At 37.0% G+C, this 23,368-nt stretch overlaps 1 protein-coding gene across 1 annotated transcript; it reads left to right on the forward strand.

The window, feature by feature from the left end:
* Positions 1-3,595: 3,595 nt before the first annotated feature.
* CHURC1 (churchill domain containing 1) lies at positions 3,596-21,522 on the forward strand. Its single transcript, XM_008585651.1, is given in 5 exon segments — positions 3,596-3,608; positions 3,611-3,714; positions 11,566-11,701; positions 13,495-13,565; positions 19,083-21,522. Coding segments are annotated over 5 exon segments (417 nt in total). The 3' UTR covers positions 19,176-21,522.
* Positions 21,523-23,368: the final 1,846 nt, after the last annotated feature.

A 23,368-nucleotide genomic window follows, 5' to 3' on the forward strand; every position in this document is an offset into this window, starting at 1 on the left:
ACATTTAAGATTTTTCTAAAATAATTCCTTTTACCAAGAGACAATCTCACACATAAACTGCAACACATGGGTATATCTGACATACATCATTGACACTGTATGTTTATTAAAGACATATTGTCATAGAGAAAGTTCTACTGCAAGATAATCCTAAAATGTTCCTGCAATCTTTATATAATTACTTATAAGAGAAAAGAAAATAGATTTTTTTTTATTATTGACTTGTTTATCTTACACTACTTGTTCATTCCTTTCAGGTGCTAATCTTCTGCTTTGCAGCCTCTGTTTCCTTTCTTCCACCTGTCAACCTCAGATACTTTTATACTCCTATTTCTGCAATCACACTTTAATTTCTGGTCCTGTTCACTTCCCTCCAGTCTCATTTGCTGCCCCTCTGCCCTGAATGTGGCTCACTTGAAGAAGGATTTCATTGGGTGGATAGCCCTTAGCTCTTGAACTTTTGTGCCTATGAATAAGATGACCTTTTTTTTTCACTTGCTCATTTTAGTAACAAGATAGCTTATCACTCGGGAAGGTGAAAAGACACTCGTAAACGTGTAGATTGTCTTTCCTGCCTAAGAACAGGCAATCAGTTCATGCCAAGGGACATGCTCTTTGAGATCTGTGACAGCAGTGTAATTTTTCATTTATTTAATTTTATTTTTTGCCATGTGTTTTGTTAGTGAGGCAGAAGGCTATACATCGCCCCCTTGTGGTTCCCATTAGTGTCTGCCTGTCACATCTCCAACTTATGGTTTGAATCAGTCCCAATAAAATGCTACTAAAATAATCCTCCTAAACCACAACTCTGTCATGACTCTCCCGCTCCAGGCTTCAGTGGCTTTATATCACCTGCAGAATAAAATCCAAATTCCTTTATATGGTCCACCTGAAATTTCTATACTGATAATCTCTGCTTTTTGAAATCTTATACATTTTTCAAGGCTGAAATTATTCTTTCCCAGTGCCCTGCCTGGGAATATTCTCTCCATTTTGTGCCCCTACACCATAGTCTGCCAGTAATTATAGGTATTTGTATTCATTTTATCTCTCAGACGATATTGTGAATATCTGGAGAGTAGAAAAGAACAATGTCTTTTTCATGTTCCTGTTGTCTACACAGTTCCTTACACATTGAAGGTACTCAACAAATATCTATAGAATTGAATAAAATAGATACAATGGTTAGTAAAATTAAAAGTTGGCATTAGGCTTTAAAAATAGAGAAAGCATTTAAAAATGGATCAAGAGAGAGAATTGTATAGACTAGACCTATCCAATAGGAATATGAGGGCTACATGTATAATTTAAAATTTTCTAGTATCACATTTAAAAAGGAAAGGAAATCAGTATACCAAAGAGATACCTGCACCCTCATGTTTATTGCAGCACTATTTAAAATAGTTAAGATATGGAATCAACCTAAATGTCCATCAACAGATGAATGAATAAAGAGACATGTGGTATATATACACAATGGAATACTAAGATATAAAAAGGAATGAAATCATGTCATTCACAGCAATGTGGATGAGCCTGGAAGACATGTTAAGTGAAATAAGCCAGGCACAGGAAGATAAATACCTCATGTTCTCACCCATGTAAGAGCTAAAAAAAAGTCAGCTCATAGAAGTAGATAGTAGAATTAAGGTTACTAAATGCTGAGAAAGATTAGGGGGAGGTGAGCTAGGGAGAGGTTGGTTAATGGACACAGAATTACAGCTAGATAGGAAGAATAAGTTCTAGTATTCTATAGGAGTGCTATATGTCTATAATTAACAATAACTTATTCTTATAACTTATTGTATATTTTCAAGTGGCTAGAAGAGAGGAGTTCAAATGTTCTCATTGCAAAGAAATAATAAATGTTTGTGGGGATGGATATACTGATTACCCTGATTTCATCATGACACAGTGTATACATGTATTGAAATATTACTCTGTACCCCATAAATATGTCCAATTATGTATCAATTAAAATTAAAATAAAAAGAAACAGGTGAGATTAATTTTAATAAATTTTATTTAACCCAATATATCAAAAATACTATTTTGACATGTAATTATATAAAATTTATTAATGAGATATTTTACATTCTTCTTTCATACCAAGTCTTCCAAATCTAGTGTGCAGGATGTACTTACAGCGCATCTCAGTTCAAACTTGCTACTTTTAAAGTGCTTTATAGCCACATGTGACCAGTGGCTACTGTATTAGAAAGAAATTGAGGCAAGGGTAGGAACAGAGTCCTAGCTGACTACTGAGTAGTTTTGTTACCATAGACAAGAACTTTAACCACTAATTTGCTTGGTTTTCTCGTCTAAACAGGGGAGACATACTTTTCTTACCAATCTTATAGGGTTGTAATGTCATAAATTAGAAACTGAAATGAAGACACTTCTGGAAGATTGAAAAATATCATATAAATGGGAGGTATTATAATCATTCCAAGAATAAAGTAAACTCTGATGGCACTAGTTAGTGCAGTTTCTTTGCACACCTGTGATTGTTAGTAACCATTGCAGATCCTTACTGGAGGCTGATATACTAAAGGTTACAATTTCAGTGCTTCAGTGGAGATATAATTCCCATATTAGCAAACCCAATTAAACTGGCTTGCATTGAAATGGTTATTAATCTCTTCTTTGAAGAACATGGATCCCAGAGTCTCGCATGCTCTCCAATCTTTCTTCACTGATCTGACTGCAATAAAGCAGGGTTAAGGGAGGATGCTGATGTTCCCATTAAATATCTCCACTGGAGCAGCTGGGTGTGATGAAGACAAGTTGTTCAGAAGCATAGAGATTGACTTCGGAGATTCATATACAGGTTAATTATATCATTGTGAATAATAAGATGCTTTCGATACAAAGGGAAAGGAAGAGGCAAGGCGCCAATCATAAGCATTTATTCCCATAGGATTGGGAAATGACATAGGAATAATTGACCTGGGCCATTTTCTGTTTACATAGCACTTGGCTGCCTCTGAGGTGCTTCTGTGACACACCTCAGAGAGACAGAAACACGTTTCTCATCGCTGTGTTCTCCAGAGGACCCTGGGATGGTTATTTATTACTAGCATTTTAAGTTCTCTCTTTAGGAGATTCTCTGCAGAGCTCTAAGTGCTTTTTCAGTTATTGTTTATTCGCCTGCCAAGATCTGCTCCCTTGACACTCGCATTGCCCTAAGAAATAGTACAGAGCAAGGCTGGCTGGTTGCTCAGTTGGTTACAGCACAGCCTTGTAACACCCAGGTCAAGGGTTCAGGTCCCCATGCTGGCCAGCCACATAAGTAAGTAAAATAAAACAGATTATTAAGGGAAGAAAAAAAAGAGAGAGAAGTGGTACAGAAAGGAATATCATTACTGCTCCTTAAATGGATTAAGCTGAGGCAGCGATCGCGTGTAGTAATATGAGAACTTTACTCAGTATAAGATCAACTTCCCTCTCCCACCACAGCGGATTCTGTCGTGCTACCCCTTGCCCACAGTCGTTGTCTGGGAGACCATGTCCGGCCCTAACAACAGTTGCTAAGGGGCGGAGACTTCGAATAGGTCCCCCAGATCAAATACCCTAAGGTCGAGTACTTGGGCGCATGCGGCAACCTTCTCTAACTCTCGCGAGGCTTCATGTTCCCGGAAGCGCTGAAGGTCGTTTCCTGTTATCCGGGTCGCGATGTGTGGAGACTGTGTGGAGAAGGAGTATCCCAACCGGGTGAGCGAGTGGGCACAGAAAACTTCCTGCTCCCTTGGCCCATTGTCGGCCCCTAAGGCTTCTAATATCCCCGGCCGGCCTTCCCAGAGGGGCCGGCCGCGGCGCGGAGTCGGCCGCCCTGCGCGTTCCAGTGACCCGGTAACTGTATTTAGGCGCTTGTCACCTGGAGCGGACTGTGGCCGTCCGCGCCCACTGGTCCCCGCCCTGACGGCTGACATCAGCAGTCATTCCCGTTCTCTTGAGTTCCAAGGGACAGCAGAGGAAACCCCACTACCACCACCCAGGTCGACAACCGAGGGACTCCCCTTACTACCCCCGGTCTCATCCTCAAACTCGATTTGATGACGTTCACTTTTCTTACCGAATTCCAGCACTGGAAGGGACTTCTGAGGTCATCTGTTCTAACCCCGTTTTGCAGATGAAGAAACTGATGCCCAGAGAGGGCAACTCACGTGTCCGAGTTCACATTCTAGTTATCGGAGCCAGGACTAGAATTCAGGCTTCCTGGCTGTTAACTTTCTTTTAAAACTCTGTTCCTTTTAGGCTCAGGAGGTTTCAAAGCTTGTCTCTTCTCATTCATTAAGGGTATACTAACTGAACATTTATATGCGTATAGCTAGATTACTTTGCTAGTTTAAAAAGAGGAAATAAAGGCAATTTCTGTGCTGCCTAAGAGCTTACGGTTTGAGGGAGTATGTGATTAACAAAAACGAGTAGCGCAATCCATAAATACTATTCACGTTTAGAGAAAGGGAAGAGCAACAGGGAATAGCGCTGGTCTCCGTTCCCCCTCCGCGCCCCTACCCCCACCCCAGAGGTGGACTTCTGTTGGGACTTGAAGGAGCAGTTGTGATTAGGGTAGAAAAGAAAAGAGCTGAAGGCGGGGGTAGATAACAAGAACAATGATTTTTGCATTGGTTGGGAGGTAGAAAATCTCTATAGTTGCTTCTGTGTCAGTATTGTATGGGTAATACTTAGTCTTTTGAGAAGGATATATGACAGCATGAATTCTTTTATGGTACAATCACTCTGGAAAAAAAGTTTAGCATTGTCAGTTGGAGATGTGCATACTGAAATGATGCAGCAATTCCCATTCTAGAATAAAACACGTGCATGTGCTCTTGGAGATTTGTATAAGAATGTTCATAACATTATCTGTGGTAGTAGACTGGAAAAGTAACTGTGATATTCAAGGAGGCTTTAAAAAGTTTGTGGAAAGATTTGTATTATCTTTTAATTGCATATTCTACGAACTTTTTGAAGTACCCTCTACTTCAGAGAATGAAACACTGCAAATGAATGAGTAATGAGACTGAATGAATTAGAGCAATGGTTCTCAACCAGGAGTGATTTTGCCTCCCAGGGGACATTTGACTGTATCTGGAGAGATTTTTGGTTGTCACAATGGGGATGGGGTGGGGGGAGGTACTACTGACGTCTAATGGGTAGAGGGCCAGCAATGCTGCCAAACATCCTGCAATACACAGGACAGCCACCACTACAAAGAATTATATGCCCCAATGTCAATAGTGCTGAGGTAGAGAAACCCTGGATTAGAGCAATGAGAATAACCGGAATTATACACAGCAACCTGAATTAAGTCTTACAAATACAGTGTTGACGAAAGAACACATAAAATGTAATTCCAAAATAGGCAAACTAAAACATATTATTTAAGGATGTTTCTGGGTGGTAAAACTATAAAGGGATGCAAGCAGTTACCATAAAGTTGGGGTAGTGATTATTGCTAAGTGATTAGAGTATGGTCATGAAGGGTCACAGGGGAAGATTTCTGGGGTGCAAACTGTTTTATTTCTTTACTTGGGTGGTGGTTCTATAGATGTTCACTTTATAATTATTCATTATGCTGTACATTTATGTTTCATGTACTTTTCTGTATTGTGTTCTATTTCATACTTTTTTTAGTTTAAAAAGATTTTTATGAATCTAATAATGAACATTGCACGTTACAGGGACCATGAGGGAGAAGTTTGCAGTGGATAGTATTAAAGAGATTATTAGACAGGATTCTTAAGAGAGGAGCTAATGGAGAGACTTAAAAGTCATATTGAGAAGTTTAGATTTTACGCTTTAGGCAGCGGGCAACCATCAAAATAATTTTGAATAGGGAAATGATTCTGAAATTTGTTATTTAGGAAAATGAATCTTATGGCTGTATGTTGGAATGATGGGGTTGAGGGAAGTGTAAAAGGATAACCCCACAGAGCATTTGGGGAGACGTGGCAACAGTAGTGTAGGCATGAGATAACTAAAACTTTATTTCAGTGAAAGAACTAACAGGACTCAACCAATTTATGTAGGAGGGAAAAAGGAAAGAGTTGTAGATGATCTCAGGGCTTTCAGTCTTGGCGACTGGGAAATTGGAAGTATCATTACAGAAATTAGAGGCATATGGGAGGGAAGAACCAAAATTGGAGGGCAAATGGTCAAATTATTTTTATCATGCTTCATTTGGGGTTGAGGATATAACATCTGAGGAGTTAGGTGAAGATGTAACATTGCAGTTTGGGTACGAGATTCAGATAGATGAGTCAGCCAAATAAAAGTGTCAAAATAGAAAGGATTTTTCTCTGAGAAAAACAACATAGAGAATCAGGGACTGAGCTTCAAAGAATAAAATAACTTAAGAAATAAAAAAATCTAAAAGCATAAAGAAGAATAGTAAAGAAAGTATTGAAGTGATTGGAAAACCAGGAAAGTGCCTTTCAGAAGCACTTTACTCTGATTTTATTCACTTTCAAAATAAAGGGCCGTCATGAGAAAGAATTGAACTTTTCTTTGGAATTTCAGAAGGCAGATTTAGAAATAATTAGTGGGTGGATATTACATGGGTGTAGAGTTTGGATCAGAATAAAGAACTTTCTAACAGATCAAAAACCTTTCTAACAGTAACAGAGGGATTGAACTCTCCTTGTTCAGTAGAGTGACCATTTGTAACCTTGAGGACTCTTCCAATTCTGGGATTCTTTGAAGTCATGACATATTTTTAAGGGCAGTAAGAGCAGAAGCCACTTTGCTCAAGCTCAGCAAAGGACAGAGTAATAAGAAGACGGCAAGAGCAAGTATAGTCCCCTCATTCAGAAACTTTGACAGAGAAAATGGATTAGCTTGTTGGGAAGCTCTAAGTGCAGAACGAGTAAGAGTAAATAATAGTTAATAATTTATCTTTGGTTACATATAATTATCTGAAGTTTGTGGTAGATGTTTTTCACAGACTAGAAATACATCGTACTGAATTCCCAACAGGGCTCTGGCCTACTTGACTGTAATGTTACACCGAGAACTTGAACTCAGCCATGAATCAAGCTGGAAATGAACCATACTAATTTTTGGAACCCCAATTTTTTTTACTCAATTGGTGAACCAAAAAATTTTTTTCTTTTATAAAAACATTTAGCGAACCACTTGGAACTAAAACTCTGCTGCATTTTCTAAAATTACTGAACAGGCACAAAACTGTAATAAAGTATTTTTCAAATCAAACTGGAAATGAAACCTGTATTTCATATATTTCAAGTTTCAACTTTAAACTTCTCAGTAATGCAACAGCAATATATAGATGTGTATCATTAACTTAGATTAATCAGAGAGAAAACATTAGTGTGAATCAGTGATATGTCTAAATTTAAAATTACATGTTTTATATATTTAAAACTAAGCTATCAAAGGTCATGTATTCAAATTGTTGCATAGTATAACATTAAACCACATTTAGTTAAATGCTGTCTGATAAATAATTAGTAAAACAATTGTATGTAAATGGATGCTTTACAATAATCTGCATTTTAAAATTTACAGTTGGGCCGGCCAGTTAGCTCAGTTGGTTAGAGTGGCGTGTTATGACACTAAGGTCAAGGGTTCGGATCCCTGTACTGGCCAACTGCCAAAAAAAAATTAATTATAAATGCCTGTATTAAAAAAAGGACAATCTCAAATCGATAACCTAACCTAACAGTCTTGTTTTTCAGACAGTGAAAAGCAAGAGCAAACTAAACTCAAAGCAAGCAGAAGGAAGCAAATAAAGATTAGAGAAGAAATTAGTGAAACAGAGAATAGAAAAACAATAGAGAAAACAACAAAACCCAAAGGTGGTTCCTTAAAAACTGTATTTTCCATTTTTAATTTTAAACATTCCCTGACAAAACATACATAGTAACTTACATATACATTATGCTTACATCTACATTAACTATTAACTCGTACTATCTGAAATAATAGTCTTCTGGAAAAAGCAAATTGTCCAATCCTTGTCAAAATAATTGCAGATTTCTCAAATTTTTAAGATTTTATAACATACTGTTATAATAATTATCATAGTTTTCATCTATTTCTTGCACATTTGCATAGTTTTTCAAGTCATCAACCGGGATTTATCTGAATCACATTTCCTAAGGGTACTTAACATGCTTTTTTCCTTTCTCAAAACTGTTAAGGTTTACTATTATTATCAAGGAATTGATTTGGATTGCATTCTTCTTTTTCCTCCCATTATGGGAGCCTCAAAAACTTCCCTGAATATTGTGTGCTTTTTAATTTACTTTCCCAAATTTGGATGTTAATTATCTTGCCTCGTTTAATAAAAGAGCCATGAAGGTTACCCTCACTGCTTTCACATGACCAGAGCTCTTATAGAAAGTTCCATCAGTTTCTTTTATAGTGTACTTGCATTTTGCCACTTCAAATATTTGTTTACTTACCACACAACAGATACATAGATCTTTCTCTTCTCTCAGCGTTTCCTTGGAGTTGCATTCTGCCTCCTTAAAAGGTCAGATTACAGAAGTTAGGTCACATTATGCAAGGTACCTGTGTTTATGGATGCAATCAAATTCAGAGTTTTATTTATTCAATTTTTCAAAATTTATTTGAAATTGGTATTTAGATCTTTTTTCTTTTAAGACAGTTCTCCTTTCCTTGATTTCTTCGAGTCCTTGGCAGTCAGCTTTTATAGATTCAAGGCAGTCTCAGTTCAAATCCCAGCAGGCTTTTTTGTAAAAGTTTATAAGCTGATTCTAAAATTTATATGAAAATGAAAAGAACCTAGAATATCCAGGTTCTAGGATATAAGCTACCTGATTTAAAGATTTACTGTAAAGCAACAGTAATCAAGAGAGTATGATATTATTGCCGAGATAGATATATAAATCAAGGGAACAAAAATAGTCAAAGTAGACTCACATAAATGTGGTCATTTGATTTTTCTACAAAGGCACCATTGTAATTTGATGGAGAAAGGATAGTCTTTTCAACAAATGTTGCTAGGACAACTGGATATCCATATGGAACTAAATAAACCTTGATCCTTACTTCATACCATATCTAAAAATTATTTCAAAATGGATCATAAGCTTATACCTACAAGCTAAAACTATAAAAATTCTAGAAGAAAACAGAAGATCTTTGGGGCCGGCCCGGTGGTGCACTGCTACAGTGCGCCGCTTGGGAGCGAGGCGGCGCTCCCGCGGAGGGTTCGGATCCCACATACAGACCGGTTCCCGCTCACTGGCTGAGCGAGGTGCGGGCACGACACCGAGGGTTGCGATCCCGTTGCCGGTCCCGGTCTGGTACGGGCGCAACACTGAGGGTTGCGATCCGTTTCCAGACACAAAAAAAGACAAAAAGGAAACAAACAAACAAAAAAAGAAAACAGAAGATCTTTGCAACCCTGGGGTAGACAGAAATGTCGTAGGAGACAAAAAGCATAAATCATGAAAGAAAAAAATTGATCCAAAAAATTGGACTTCATAAAAATCAAAACTGTTCACTCTTCAAAAGACACCATTTAAAAAAACAGTAAACCAATGACAGGGAGAAAATACTTGTAATACGTATATTTAGCACAGGATGTGTATCTGAGATATATAAAAAACTCTAATAAATAAATATAAGAAGATAACAACCTAACTCTTAAAAGATGGGCAAAAGATTTGAATAGACACTTCACAAAAGAAAATATGAACAGGCACCATGAAAAAATGCTAAACATCATTAGTCATTAGGGAAATGCAAATTAAAACTACAATGTGGTACCGCTTTACATCACTAGAATGGTTAAAATAAAACAGACATAATACCTAGTGTGGGTGAGGATGAGAAGCAACTGGAACACATTGTTAGCAGGAATATAAAATGGAAACTTTAGAAAACCATTTGGCAGTTTCTTGTAAAGACATATTTTTACCATATGATTCAGTAATTCTACTTCTAGATATTTACTCAAGAGAAAGGAAGACATATGTCTGCATAAGTCTTGTAATGAATCTTCATAGCTGCTTTATTCATAATGGTCCAAAACTGAAAACACCCCAGATTTTCAACAGATGAATCCATACAATGGAATACGACTTGGTAATACAGAGCAACAAACTACCAATACATACAGCCACATGGATGATTAACATAGATACTATGTTGAGCAAAAGAAGCTGGATGAAAAAGTATACTGATTCTGTTTATAATAAAATTCTGGAACATGCAACACTAATCTGTAGAAATAGAAATCAGACGAGTGGGCGCCTGGTATAGGATGGAGGTTTGAGATAGACTGTAAAACCTGAAGGAACTTCCTGGGGAGATAGGAATGGTCTGTACCTTGGTTGAGGTAGTGGTTTCATAGGTATATACATTTGTTAAAAGTCATTCACCTGTACCCTTACAATATGAATTTTATTGTATGTAAGCGATACCTCAAAACTTACTTTTTAAAAAAGCAAAGCATTGCTCATAATAGCTGCAGGTTTATACCTTAGTCTCAAGGCTTTTTTTCCTTGAGTAATTAAGTCAATGTGCCTATGATTTAATATCTCCAAACTGTGTAATAATATTTTGATTTCCCTGCACCAGAATTATTCTCTTCCTTAATACATAGAACTAAGAAGCCACTCTGAAGGGACAGATTAATTGTGGTGCTGAGAACTGAGGAAGACTTCATTGTAGCATTTAAGGTGGATCTTAATTCCTTTACTACTTCTTGAAGCTCTTTGAAGGTAAAAACATATTTGGCTTATCCTTGAATCCACTGCTTTGTACAGTATCAGGCACATAGATGCATTGGAGAAATGTTGATTTGAATGATTTTTAGTGACATTAACTATTTAAAAATATTCTCTAAGTTTGGGATTGGACCAGAAATAGGGTTGGACTAAATTATTTATAAAATGACTTTTAATTCTTCATTATTAGTAAACCTTTAGCAAGGACTTTTCTGGAGCCATGAATATAAGTTGTTTACAGTTTTTTAGTGATGAAGCAAAACACTTTCTGTCTTGAATGCTGTTGTGTCAGTTGGATAAATTGCAGATCTTACCTGCTCTGCCTAAATTACACATATCCTTAAGGGCTGACATCTATAGAGCCCAGTGTTTTTGGTTATTTTGTGGTACCGTAAAGGCTATTTCAACAATTAACTGAGCATCACAGTGTATAAGATCATTTTTATTATTGGCTCAGTGTTTCCATTTTGATGGAATTTTAATTCTTGTTTTATAATATACTTCATTTAATATTGTTGGCTATTTAAAATTACTATATAATGTTTTATATTATTAAGGTTTTCTGATTGTTTCTAAGTATCCATTTGCATTTAGTCCTTTCTTTTAAACACAGTTGCAGTACCCAGAGACTTACAAACCTAACACTGTGCTTCAGTTTTACTTAACGGGAATAACACTTCTTTAGGAAAGCTAGTAATTTCAAAGATTTCTTGGTATAGCCCTCAAGCGAGGCAATTCTGGCCATGTTTTTTACCTTAACAGATTTTAAGTCTATTAATCATTTCCATGAAAGGTTTTGAAATGTAAGAAAAGTAAATTTCTTTTTCTAATGTTTTAGGGTAACACCTGCCTGGAGAATGGATCTTTCTTGCTGAACTTTACAGGCTGTGCAGTGTGCAGTAAGCGAGATTTTATGCTGATCACAAACAAATCCTTGAAAGAAGAAGATGGAGAAGAAATAGTTACTTATGATCGTAAGTAGACTTTTTAAATGTGAGTCTGTTAACAGATATTAGCTTTTGGAAGTTGATATGTCATGAAAAGTATTGTGAGGCCTATTTCAATGTCGGATTGTAGCACATAGTTACTAGGTAGATTTTTAAGAGGAAAATATAGTTAACTCATATATGTAGCATCATCAGATATTCCCATAAATGACTTTTTCAAATAACTAAGGCTTGTGATTCAGGCACTGAATTCCTTTGTTTATGAAATTATTTTTCAGGGACATATTTTTAAAGCCTTTATGCTACCTTAAACAAGATACAGAGACCTAAGAAAATATTTTTTGATTACTTTAGGGTGATCCATGTGAGTTTTCACCTGCTATAGAACAATACAGTGATGTCTTCCAACAGCTGTTAAAGTGTTAAGGGCTGTTTGCCCCTATACAAAGTGACCCTGGAATACTATGGTCTTTTCAGTCTTGTTTCTGCTTTTACAGCATTTTTTGGTCTCCTATTTCACTGTCAGTCTGTTATTTTTTTACTTTTGCTTCCGTAAGTGTGCTACCTTCATATGCTGCTGCTCATCCTCAATACTGGGAAATCAGATAAATAAACTATGTATAATGAAAATAAATCAATTCTGAGGTTGTCACTAAGAATTTCTATGAATATACTAAGTGTACGCACACTTTAGTGCTCAGATATTGTGACAGGTATTTAAACTGTTCACATCCCCCTTTTGCTTGTCTCCTGGTTCTTGGGTATGTTCTGAATATATGAGGAATAAATGTGCAGATAATGATATTTTGAGAAAGAGAGATGAAAGATGCTAAGCCTTTAGGAAAAAGTCATACAACTGAAAAATGTTCTAAGTTGAAGTATCTCTGATTTTAGCAAACACTCCCTTTAAACCGTATTTTGTTCAGATAGTACAGGATAGTGGTTAAGATCAAGGGCTCTGGAGCCAGACTGCTTGGCTTTGAATTCCGGTTCCAGCACCTCCTAGCTCAGAAGGCTTCCTAGTTACTTAACCACAGTGTGCCTTTGTTTCCTTATCCCTAAAAAGGTGATAATGATAGTATCTACCTCATTAGCTTTTTGAGAAGAGTAAGTGAATAAATAGGTAAATAGTATTTAAAGCAGTATCTGGCACACAGTAAGTACTCAATAAATTGTAATTTTTCCTAGATTCTTTTGTTACCATTAAATTGCTTTAATGTCCCACATCGTTTTTTATTTTATTTATGATTGGTTATAGTAGTACAATTTCTATCATTCCTGAGAATAAAAGCTTTTATGTAGATAGGTGCAGCTAGTTTAAAAAATACATTTAAGTATCTTTTAATAAATAAGTATACAAACAAATAAAGGGTGGAGGGGGAGAAGACACAATAATCACAACAGTTCCTTGAATGTGTTAAGATGAACAAATATGATGTAGGGGGGGGAGGGGAGGGGAGGGAAGAGGAATGGATAAAGGGACACGAAAATCAACTACAGTGTATATTGAGAAGTTAAAATTAAAAAACAAACAAAACACACACACTTCAGTATCTGTTAATTGATTCCCTTAGAGAGCTTTCAGTGGGATTCAATATATACCCGTTTAGTCTCTGAGTTCATACCCTTAATTGTGTAGTGTTGCTATGTGACAGATTCTGGATTTCTTATCAAGGACAATATTATAATGGGTTTCCTGCTGTGTTAAATATGACCGAGTTAAGATTATTTTTAAGTAATATCATGCTGCGAGTAGAAATCTTACTGTTTTAAGAAACTTTCCAAGACTTAATTACGTAAGTCTCTCTTTGTTTTGGCAGACTTGTGTAAGAATTGTCATCACGTAGTAGCCAGGCATGAATATACCTTCAGTATCATGGATGAATTTCAGGTAAATGTATAAATATAGGTATGTTATTGGGAGGGAGGGGGATAATAAAAGTACCCTTGGAAATCTATTTATAGTGTTCATAAATGAAGTACTATCAAATATCGAAGGAGACCATTCCTTTTTTCTACCTGTGCAAGTTGAGAGAGAGAGACTTTAAATGTGAGTGGATCCATGCAAACCTGTCTTCACAAGAGTCACAAATCAAAGTGGGTGCCTTATAAATATCTCAGTCCTGTCATTTTATTTATAAAGAGCTTCACATTATGGCTTCCGTGAGGTTACTATTGTGCTTCTTTTTCTTCTGCCCAGTAATATGATTGCACGGTTGTTGACTTTGAGTGTTGGCCTGTCTCCTGCCACCATACTGGCTGGGCATGGAAGTTCTGATAAGGAGGTTAACTTTGGTTTCCTTAATTGGCATGCAGAGTTGAGCAACTCTATAGTTTCAATTGTAGTAAGATATTTTAATATTATTTGTTAAGTAAAATTACAAGATGGGTGCATCAAGCTTGAGGAGAAAAGCTGAACCACTATGAAGCTAGAGAATAAGGATTGTATTATAGGGATTAGTCCTTATGCAGTTGTGAGATCATGTTAAGAATTCTGTGAAAGGTTGGTGTAGGCCTGAAGTTGCCAAAAAGTCACAGGTCTGATGGTCAGGAAGAAAAGCTGGACAGTGGGGGAGAGCCCAGGACAAACTGTAACCTGCATCAGTCCCTCACTGCCTCCATTTTCAAGCCTTCAAGATTAAATTACAAATTTTGCATGAACTACATATTCAACCATAGGATATAAATATCAGATTAGAGCTTTTAACAGGGAAACGGATTTTTTTTTAAGTTCCTCACATTTTGATAGTACATTAATTAGAAAAAAAAATGATAATCTTCTATAACAGAATCATAAAATAGTATACTCCCTCTCATTCATTCTTATTTTAGCATGGAAGAAAGTGCTTAGTCACTTGTCATAGTATATATGTGAAGTCAGTCTAAACAACACCTTGACTGTATCTCCTCAGCATCTAAAAAACTATACCTCAAAAAATATTTATATGATATGTGTAACTTAGGGCAAAATTGAGATTTCAATGAATGAGTAGTGGCCAAATAGGGGAATGAGCATCTCATGGTCTTAAAAGAAACAGCTCTATCCTTTTACGGGAGTAAAGGAGTGCTTATAGCTATTTTCCAGAAGCTCCTAAAGATCGTGTGAGCTTTTTAGAGCCCCTAAATGGTTACTGAGATTGCCTGTCTTGTGCTAACCAGGTCATTGTAAATCACTGCCATGTGATCAAAGTCTAACTGATTTTCTTTTATGACTGAATGCAGCTGTTTTCAGAGCTGCCCCAGAAATTACTCTGGGATAAGAAGAAGGTGGTAAAGGAGGATGGCTTATGGTAATAATGCCTAGAGAATGTGAAATTCTCTTGAAAAGAAACTCTTAAACTGTACCCTCTACCTCTAGGCTTCTCTCTTCCAACATCTGCTCTTCCCAACCCATGTTCTATACTCTGCCAACAGATTATTTTTCTTAAAATGATGCTTTCAGGCCACCTCATTGGCCTTTCCGTAGCTCACTTTTTGCCACAGTGTAATATCCAAGCTCCTCATTCCAGTGTTCTTACTGGGCTGGCCCAGCTTCCCTTCCTCGTATTTCCCACTGCTCTCCTGTACATATACCACACTAGCATTGTCCCATCTTTAGACTCTCTTCCTTCCCTCCTGTTACAGAGGAAGAGTTTTATTTCCTCCTCTCTAATGCTACCCCTGCTACATTTTCTCAGGAATTGTGTGTTACCCTCTCTCCTTCTCTTTTCCTCTGTAGGATTTAAGAAATTTTTTACATTAAACATACTTAGTTCTTTATTTGTTAAAAATCAATTAAAATCCTCATTTCACTCTGGTTTTATCCTATAATCATCACTTTCCTTCCTTTTGCTTCTTTACTTGAATAGGACTTCATCCTATTTCCCTATGTTCCTTCTTAACCACCTACAAACTGATTTCATTTTCACTTACTAAAACTACTCTCAGAGGTTTCTTATAATCTAACCAAATCCTGTGACTTTGTCTCAGTTCTTAGCTCTCTTACCATCTCTTCTGGATCTGATTTTGTTAATCATTATTGTCTTTTTGAAGCATTTCTTCCCTCGAGGTTCATAGTGCTTGACTCTTTTTCTTTCTTTTTAAGTCATTTTAACTGCTCCTTTGCTTTTCCTTTCCTGTTTTTTCCTAATTGATTTTCCCCTGAGCTTTGGTCTCTGTTCTGGAACTTTCTCTATACTCCCTCATATAGTGAGCACACATACAGTCAGTCTCAGAAAAAACCTGTTAGATATCTTCCAGATCTCCTTCTTTACTCCTAACACCTCACCTGCCCTCGTTTTTTCCTATGTTTCTCTTGCTTTTTTTCTGTCTCTGCTACCATACTTCATGTGAGGGACTGTACCCACTCAAATCTAAATTACTGCAGCATTCCCAAACTGTAGTTCTACACACTGCTATCAAATTAATCTTCCTTCAGGGCCAACCCCGTGGCTCACTTGGGAGAGTGCAGTGCTGGGAGCGCCGAGGCCGCGGGTTCGGATCCTATATAGGGATGGCTGGTGCGCTCACTGGCTGAGCGCGGTGCGGGCGACACCAAGCCAAGGGTTACGATCCCCTGACCGGTCGCAAAAAAAAAAAAAAAAAAAAAAAAATTAATCTTCCCTCAGCATGTCATCCTGCACTCCCTTGCTAACACACCTCCAAGTACAGCTTCATTTCCCTGTTACTCCATATGTGATATGCTTGCCTTTTTCCCTGTTGCTGTCATCATTCATGCTTCTTCCTTGATTTGAATCATCCCTTTCTCTCCCTTCAAGCCAACTAAATCTTACGTCTTCATAGCTGAATTTAACTTCTTGCTCTTGACAATCCAACCCATACAACTTTCTTCCTTTTCTGAACTTTTCTTGTACCTATGTCAAACCCTGACTCAAATGAGTAGCCGCGTGGAACTTCCGCCTCGGCCTGATGACCACAAGAACTCTTTATTCTCAGCTGCTGTGACTTACCCTACCCTGTCCCCACCCTACCCCAGACCCCATCTTATCCTGGCAGTAGTTCAAGGTGGGATTCCCTACTTACCACCATGATTGTTTTATTTTATTTTAAATGTCTTATGGGAAATTTAAACATAATCAAAAGCAGGGAGATAGTGTATTAACCTCCACTACCTGGCTTCAATTTGCTTTATTCATACTTCACCATTCCCACATCTCCCCACAGTGTTATTTTGAAGCAAATCCAAACATGTCACTACCTCTGTAACTTTTTCATTATCTATCTCTAAACGATAAAGATGGTGTTTTTAGAATAACTGTAATACCATTACTGAACAAGGTAAGATTTTCTGATGGCAAGACTAGAGAGGAACATGGAGACAGAGCACAGAATTTAAATGAAAAATACTTTATAAATGATTATAGGTATCCTTTTTTTTTTTTTTCTTTTTTAAATCCCCCTGGCAAAAAGCCCCTCAGTGGACTATGTGTTTACTTCAGGAAACAAGAGCAGAACTGTGAGACTGCTTTCTTTTCCTCTGTAGGCCAGGAAAGGACTTGGGGTCAGAATTAACAGAGAGTAATAGAGGAAAGGGGCCAAGGGATCCTCAGAATAAAACAAAGGATCTGGTCTTACTCAAAGGGGATTCTACCCACTATACCTTTCCATCCAGTCTCTACCCCTTGGCCCTGCCCAGGTGGATCCCTTGAGGGTCCCCATGAATGACTAGGGGAAATTATTCTCCCTACTTAGATAGTTTTGGCAAAAGGTGTCCCAATTCCACCTTCTTCCTGGCAGTATAGGGAGATGTGTTCCTGGCATCCCAAGTTAGAATTACAGACATATTTTCCCACAGAAGCACTGCTATATATGGTTAGAGTCTATAGTACTTGTACAATATAAATTTCAAAAACTTGTGGGTTTTCCTGGGAACCTAACTGTCATGTGTAACATTACTTCTGTGTGAAACTGTTTTTGAATTCCAAACAATTGAGTTGAAATGAAATTTGGATTCCAGGTCACCTATAAATTATAGATTATAGGTGTAATCAGTCTTACTGATTTAATAATCTTTCCAGATTATATCATGTGGTAGTTATTTTTCCTCCCACATTAGAGTATAAGTTTTGTAACGGCAGACCTTGTCCGTGCCTTCTTTCTTGTCTGCCAGCACACCCAGCACGTTGCCGAGCATGTCGGCACTCAGTGTAAACTTCCCAATGGATAGATTGGTTGAAAACTCAGATATTTGTCTAGGTTTACACATTTCTCTTTTTGACTGTAGTACTTTTTCTAAATTTCTAGTGAAAGATTGCCATCCCACTAGTAATGTCTGGTGGGTTAAAGCAGTAGTAGTATTTGAGAGCAGTAAAAGACCTTGGAGAGGGAAGATCTGTATTTTATTTTTAATTCATGCAACTTGTATTTGTTCTCTGAGCTCTAGCCTGCATGTATTACTACTCTTTGTGTAGAGCAGACTTTAAAATTAAATGTGGTCTTTAAGAAGCCATCTTTTCACTACTACAACTAAGCTCGCCTGCTGAACTCAGCAGTAGGAAATGGAAAGGCAGGTGCCTGTTTCTAAGTCTTTGTACCATAATTGTCGTTTACTCTGCAGCCCTCTCTACTGGCTGTCTAGATCCAAGAAACACAAACTGCTTTAACTGATTAGTTTCCAGACAGCTAGCAAATTCAACATTGGGTGTGGAAATACTAATAGATTTAGCATAGGTGTTTGTTTTCCTGAAGAAGATGAAAGGTTTTTAAACAAAAGGTTTAAAAGAAATATGTCTCTATAGTTTATGACTATACTAAATATTCTAGAAGGGACAGCTATAAGAACAGGACTTTCCCTTAGGGACTTTGGTCTAAAATAAAAATGCCTTCTGTCACCAGTCTGCCAGAAACATAAAACTTTTAAATAGATCAAATTCCAGACAACTAGCTATCTAAATATGAGGCATGACATACCAGTGAACTTAACATAATTGTTTATTTTCCTAGAGTAAATAAAAATGGCTTTTTTAGCTTAGGAATTTTCTCCTTTTAAAAAAATTTCTTTTGCATATTAGTGTTAAATATCCTAGAAAGGAACAGCTCTAAGAACAGGAATTTGTCCTTGGGGTCCCACACTCAAATTGCTTCATTGCTTTAAATAGCAGCACTAAGCTAGATATGTGTGTTTTTTAAGTGAGTCCAAGAAATAGCCATGGATTTCTAAGATGACATTCTTACATACATAGTGAGTAGAGCATCAGCATGTATTTGATTTATATAAACAAAAGGCTCTAGAATACACAGAATAAATCTAAGACATTACTGATAGGTGTTGAAAGAATAGAAAGAACCTATTAAAGTATAGAAAGAATATTCATGATAATTTGTAAAGACTGCTCAATCAAACAGAGTAAGTTATGAAGCCTCTTTCTCCCTGTTCCTCGAGGTAATTATGCACTTTATCTTGTTGTAGGAGTATACCATGCTGTGTCTGCTATGTGGCAAAGCTGAAGATACTGTCAGTATTCTCCCTGATGACCCCCGGCAAATGACTCTGTTATTCTAAGGATCCTTCTGTTGTAACTGTGTGTTGGGTTGGTTTTCAATACAGCAAGCCCAATGGTTTGTCTTAGGTTATAATGAAAATTCTTTGCATGTGTTGTTTTTTTTTTCTGCTTAGACTTACCTATTCTTTGAAAGAAAAAGTAATTTAGGGGATTGTTGTTCTCTAAAGCTGAGCTCTTCTGCTAAAGTCCACAGTTGACATCAGTGCAGCCAGAGTAAAGCATCTTTGTTAGCAATAATGTACCCAGAAAATGACTAGAATGGGAGCACACCTAGTGCCCAGGTCTTGCTTTCTGATAAAAGGAACAAGGGCTCCTTGGAAAAATGATGATTCTAAGACTGGGGCATGAAATATATAATATGAGCCTGGAGCATCTTGTGCCACAAAAAAATGAAGTGCTAAAAATAAATTCACAATGATTGGGGGTATGTCAGACAGAGGAGCCAACTGAACTAGTTCCCAGTGACCACAGCTGGAACAATTTGAGCAACAAAGTAAATAAAGTGGTTTTGGATAATAACCCAAACTATATAATAAATGTCTGTAGTCCACACTGATATAAATAAGTGATTGAATAAATAACAGAGAGAATAGACAAATCTCCTGTGCAGAAGAATTCCAAATAATTTATGTAGATACTCCCCACTCCTTAAGTGTGGGCTGTGTGTAGTGACTTCCTTGCAAAGAGTAACATGGAAAGGAGAAAAAAAGAGTAAATTTATGGTGAAGAAACCTGACAAACACCAGCTCAGCCAGGTGATCAAGGTTAACATCATCAATGATAAACCATGTTGATAGCATGTATGAATGGAACCTTATCTCTGTGGTCTTCTTCCCAAAAACCCATAACCCAAGTCTAATGATGAGATAAACATCATACAAATCTCAACTGATGGGCAGTCTATGAAATACTTGACCAGTACTTCTCAAAACTGTCAAGGTCATCAAAAACAAGGAAAGTCTAAGAAATTTTCACAGCCAGGGAGAGCGAGAGGAGACATGACAGCTAAATGTAATGTAGTATCCTAAATGGTATCCTGCAGCAGAAAAAGGACATTTGGTAGAAACTAGGGAAATCTGAATAAAGTGTGGACTTTAGTTAATATAAACAAATAGAATGGTTTCAATTGCTTAAAGAAATCTTAGAACATCTTACTTTGCATGGTTGAATGAGCACTGGCTTGGGGGTCGTAAACTCTGGAATGGAGGCTTCTCTGCCACTTGGTAGCAGTATAATCATTAAGCAAAGCATTACTCTGGACTTCATTGTCCCATTTCTATGAAATTGGGCTAACAAAAATTGATATTATACTTCCTTCATAGTATTGTTAGGCAATCCAAATGAATCAATGAATGTAATATACTTTGGAAAGCATGTAAAGTATTAGATACAATCAAGTGGCTTCAGTTAGTTCTCATTCTGACACCAAAACGGAAAGGGTCAGGCATCAGAAACAATATTATTTCCTCTTCATATCTGAGAGATTTGGAAATTCTGAACTAAGGCATTGCTTATAAGAAAAAAAAAGTGTGCAAAATGTTTATTGTTGAGACCAGGAATACCTTTGTTGTATATCAGCAATGATAATAATAGTAAGGTTTATTGAGTACTTACTATGTGCTGAGGCATTTTTAAACTATTATTTAATCCTCCTTAACAACTCAATGAGGTAGGTACTACTGTTATTCCAGTTTTAGAGCCAAAAAAAATAAAAACAAGGCACAATGAAGTTAAGTAATTTACTCAGGTCACACAACTAGTACAGTGACTGCCTCTCAATAGTAGTGTTCAGTAAACATGAGGTTATAAGGGTCTGGCAAGATTAGGAAGAGGTTGAGAATATCAGTGACAACTCTCTGAGGAATCTAGGCATGTCAGATCAAGGTTTGTTATTCATGAAAGTTAAGTCAGCTGCTCTGTAGGGATCAGTTGTTTTATTCCTGGAAAATGTTTTCCATTTTGCTGCAAATCTATATCTGACCTGCTGAAGAAATCGTTTGGTGAAATGAATCCAGAAAGCAGAGAAAATGCTTCATTACTTTAAATAGCAGCACTAAGCCCATTATAGCCTCTGAATTGTCCCTTCTTGCAGTTTGCTAATGCTTCCAACTTAGTCAGTTGAAGCCCAAGAGTACAATTTTATATGTCCCTACCAATATCCTCACCTACTGCAGAATGTATAATTATCTATTTGTTTTGGACCATGTATTAGAAAAATTTAAAACATAAGATTTTGTTCATCTACTTCATTATTATCAAGCCAACATTGTGCCGTGTTTTGTGATACTTTTTATCATTTTCTAGAATTCTTTTGTGGCTCTAATAAAATGAGACCTCTCGAACCCAGTTCCACTGAATCCTTATTTTTCTGTTCAATTAAAGGAGAACCAAGCAAAGGCATATGTTGTCTTTTCTTCCTTCCTGAGATAAAAGAAGGAAAAGAAATTACCTATGGGTGTAATTGGAAATGTGGGCTTGTTCTGGCACATCATTTTTTCTCTGCTCACTCCATGTGGTACAGGTCTGGCTAGTCAGTCTCTTGAAGTTAAAAGCTCAGCCAGTATTTGTTGTTTTAACTAGCTCTGACTTTCTCAAAGGGTCTTGGGATCTCCCAATACTAACTGACATATAAAATAGCTTGGGCACAACCAGATATGGCTTTTTAATTGTAAGTTACCACTCAGAGGCTTATGTTCACTGTTCTTTATTTCAGTGTATCAGAAATCCTTGCAGTTTCATTCTTTCATTTTGTGAGAAGGACTATTTATTTGACTGAATTCAAGGCTTTCAATTTTAAAATGTATGTTTCTTGACTGTAGTACAAGTCTCTATTGTGAGATACAGTATGGTTGGGTAGAAAAGAAACCAAGAGAGCTGGGTCTAGAATAGCTTTGCCACCTGTTAGTGGTGGGACATTAGGCAAGTAACTCACTTATCCTGTCTGTACCTCAGTTTCTGCAGTGGAAAAAATAGAGCAATCATGTCTCCTTCACATAGTTTTAAAATCAAATGATATAAATGAAAGTATTTTTAAGTTGTGCAATGCTGTGTGCAGTGGTCTTTGTGAAGGAAAAATCTGAGCTAGAAGGAATAATTGTTGTGTCGTCGTTAAGGGTAGACTGTGGAGTCAGACTGTCCTGGCTTTAACTTTCATCTCTGCTTTTATTAGCCCTTCATCCCTGGCAGGTGTCTTGCTCAATTACCTTCTCTTTATTTATTTATTTATTTATTTTAAAAAGGTGACCGGTAAGGGGATCTTAACCTTTGACTTGGTGTTGTCAGCACCACGCTCACCCAGTGAGCTAACCGGCTATCCCTATATGGGATCCAAACCTGTGGCCTTGGTGTTATCAGCACCACACTCTCCCAAGTTAGCCATGGGCCGGCTCCTACCTTCTCTTTAAATAAAGATAAAAATTCTTCTTGGGGTTCGTATGAGGATTAAATAACCTAATGTATATAAAGTACTTAGCACAGTGTTTGAACATAGTAAATAATAAATGGTAGTTTGGATGATGGTTGTGATGGTGATTATAAGAAAGTTCTGAAGTTTGGCTCATTGTTTCTAAAACTAAGGAGATATATCTCTGGGAATATAGTTATGGAGATAATTATCAATTTCAGTCTCTATACCTTGGCCCCCTAAAATCTTTTATTCCAAGCTATAATTTTTATAAATGTCCTCAGAGAAATGATTCTCCCTGTGCCTTCTCTAAATTGAGTAGCATTATCTCAGCACTTCTGGGAGAGCTTGTTAATTAGGCTGCTCCCTACTTCTAACTGCCTCTAGTCTTTTAATTTGATTAAAAGATTTTGTTTATCTGGGAAAGTGGGTGATTATATTAAAGCTTTGCCTTGTCTGTTTATGACCATAAGCTGATACTTCTGAGGATGAAAAGGGGGACAAACAAGATGAGGAATAAAGAAAAGGAAACACTTCCTCATTTCTCTTCATTCTGACAACAGCACAACTAAAGATTTAGTAAAGCTTAATGTCCCTGTAAAACAAATTCCTCCAGTCCTGCCTTTTTAGTTCCCTCCTGAGCCAAACTAATCAGGTCCTGTCTGAAGCAAACAGTGTTTACCTTGCCCAAGTGAAGAGCCCTCATTCTAGCATTATAGCTCCCTCTGACTCTCTCTCTGCAAAATCATTTATACTGTAATTCCCATTCCTTTGGGAATCCCTAAATGA

The sequence above is a fragment of the Galeopterus variegatus genome, unplaced genomic scaffold (genome assembly GCF_000696425.1).
Source record: "Galeopterus variegatus unplaced genomic scaffold, G_variegatus-3.0.2 Scaffold3655, whole genome shotgun sequence".
In the NCBI taxonomy this organism is placed as follows: domain Eukaryota; kingdom Metazoa; phylum Chordata; class Mammalia; order Dermoptera; family Cynocephalidae; genus Galeopterus; species Galeopterus variegatus.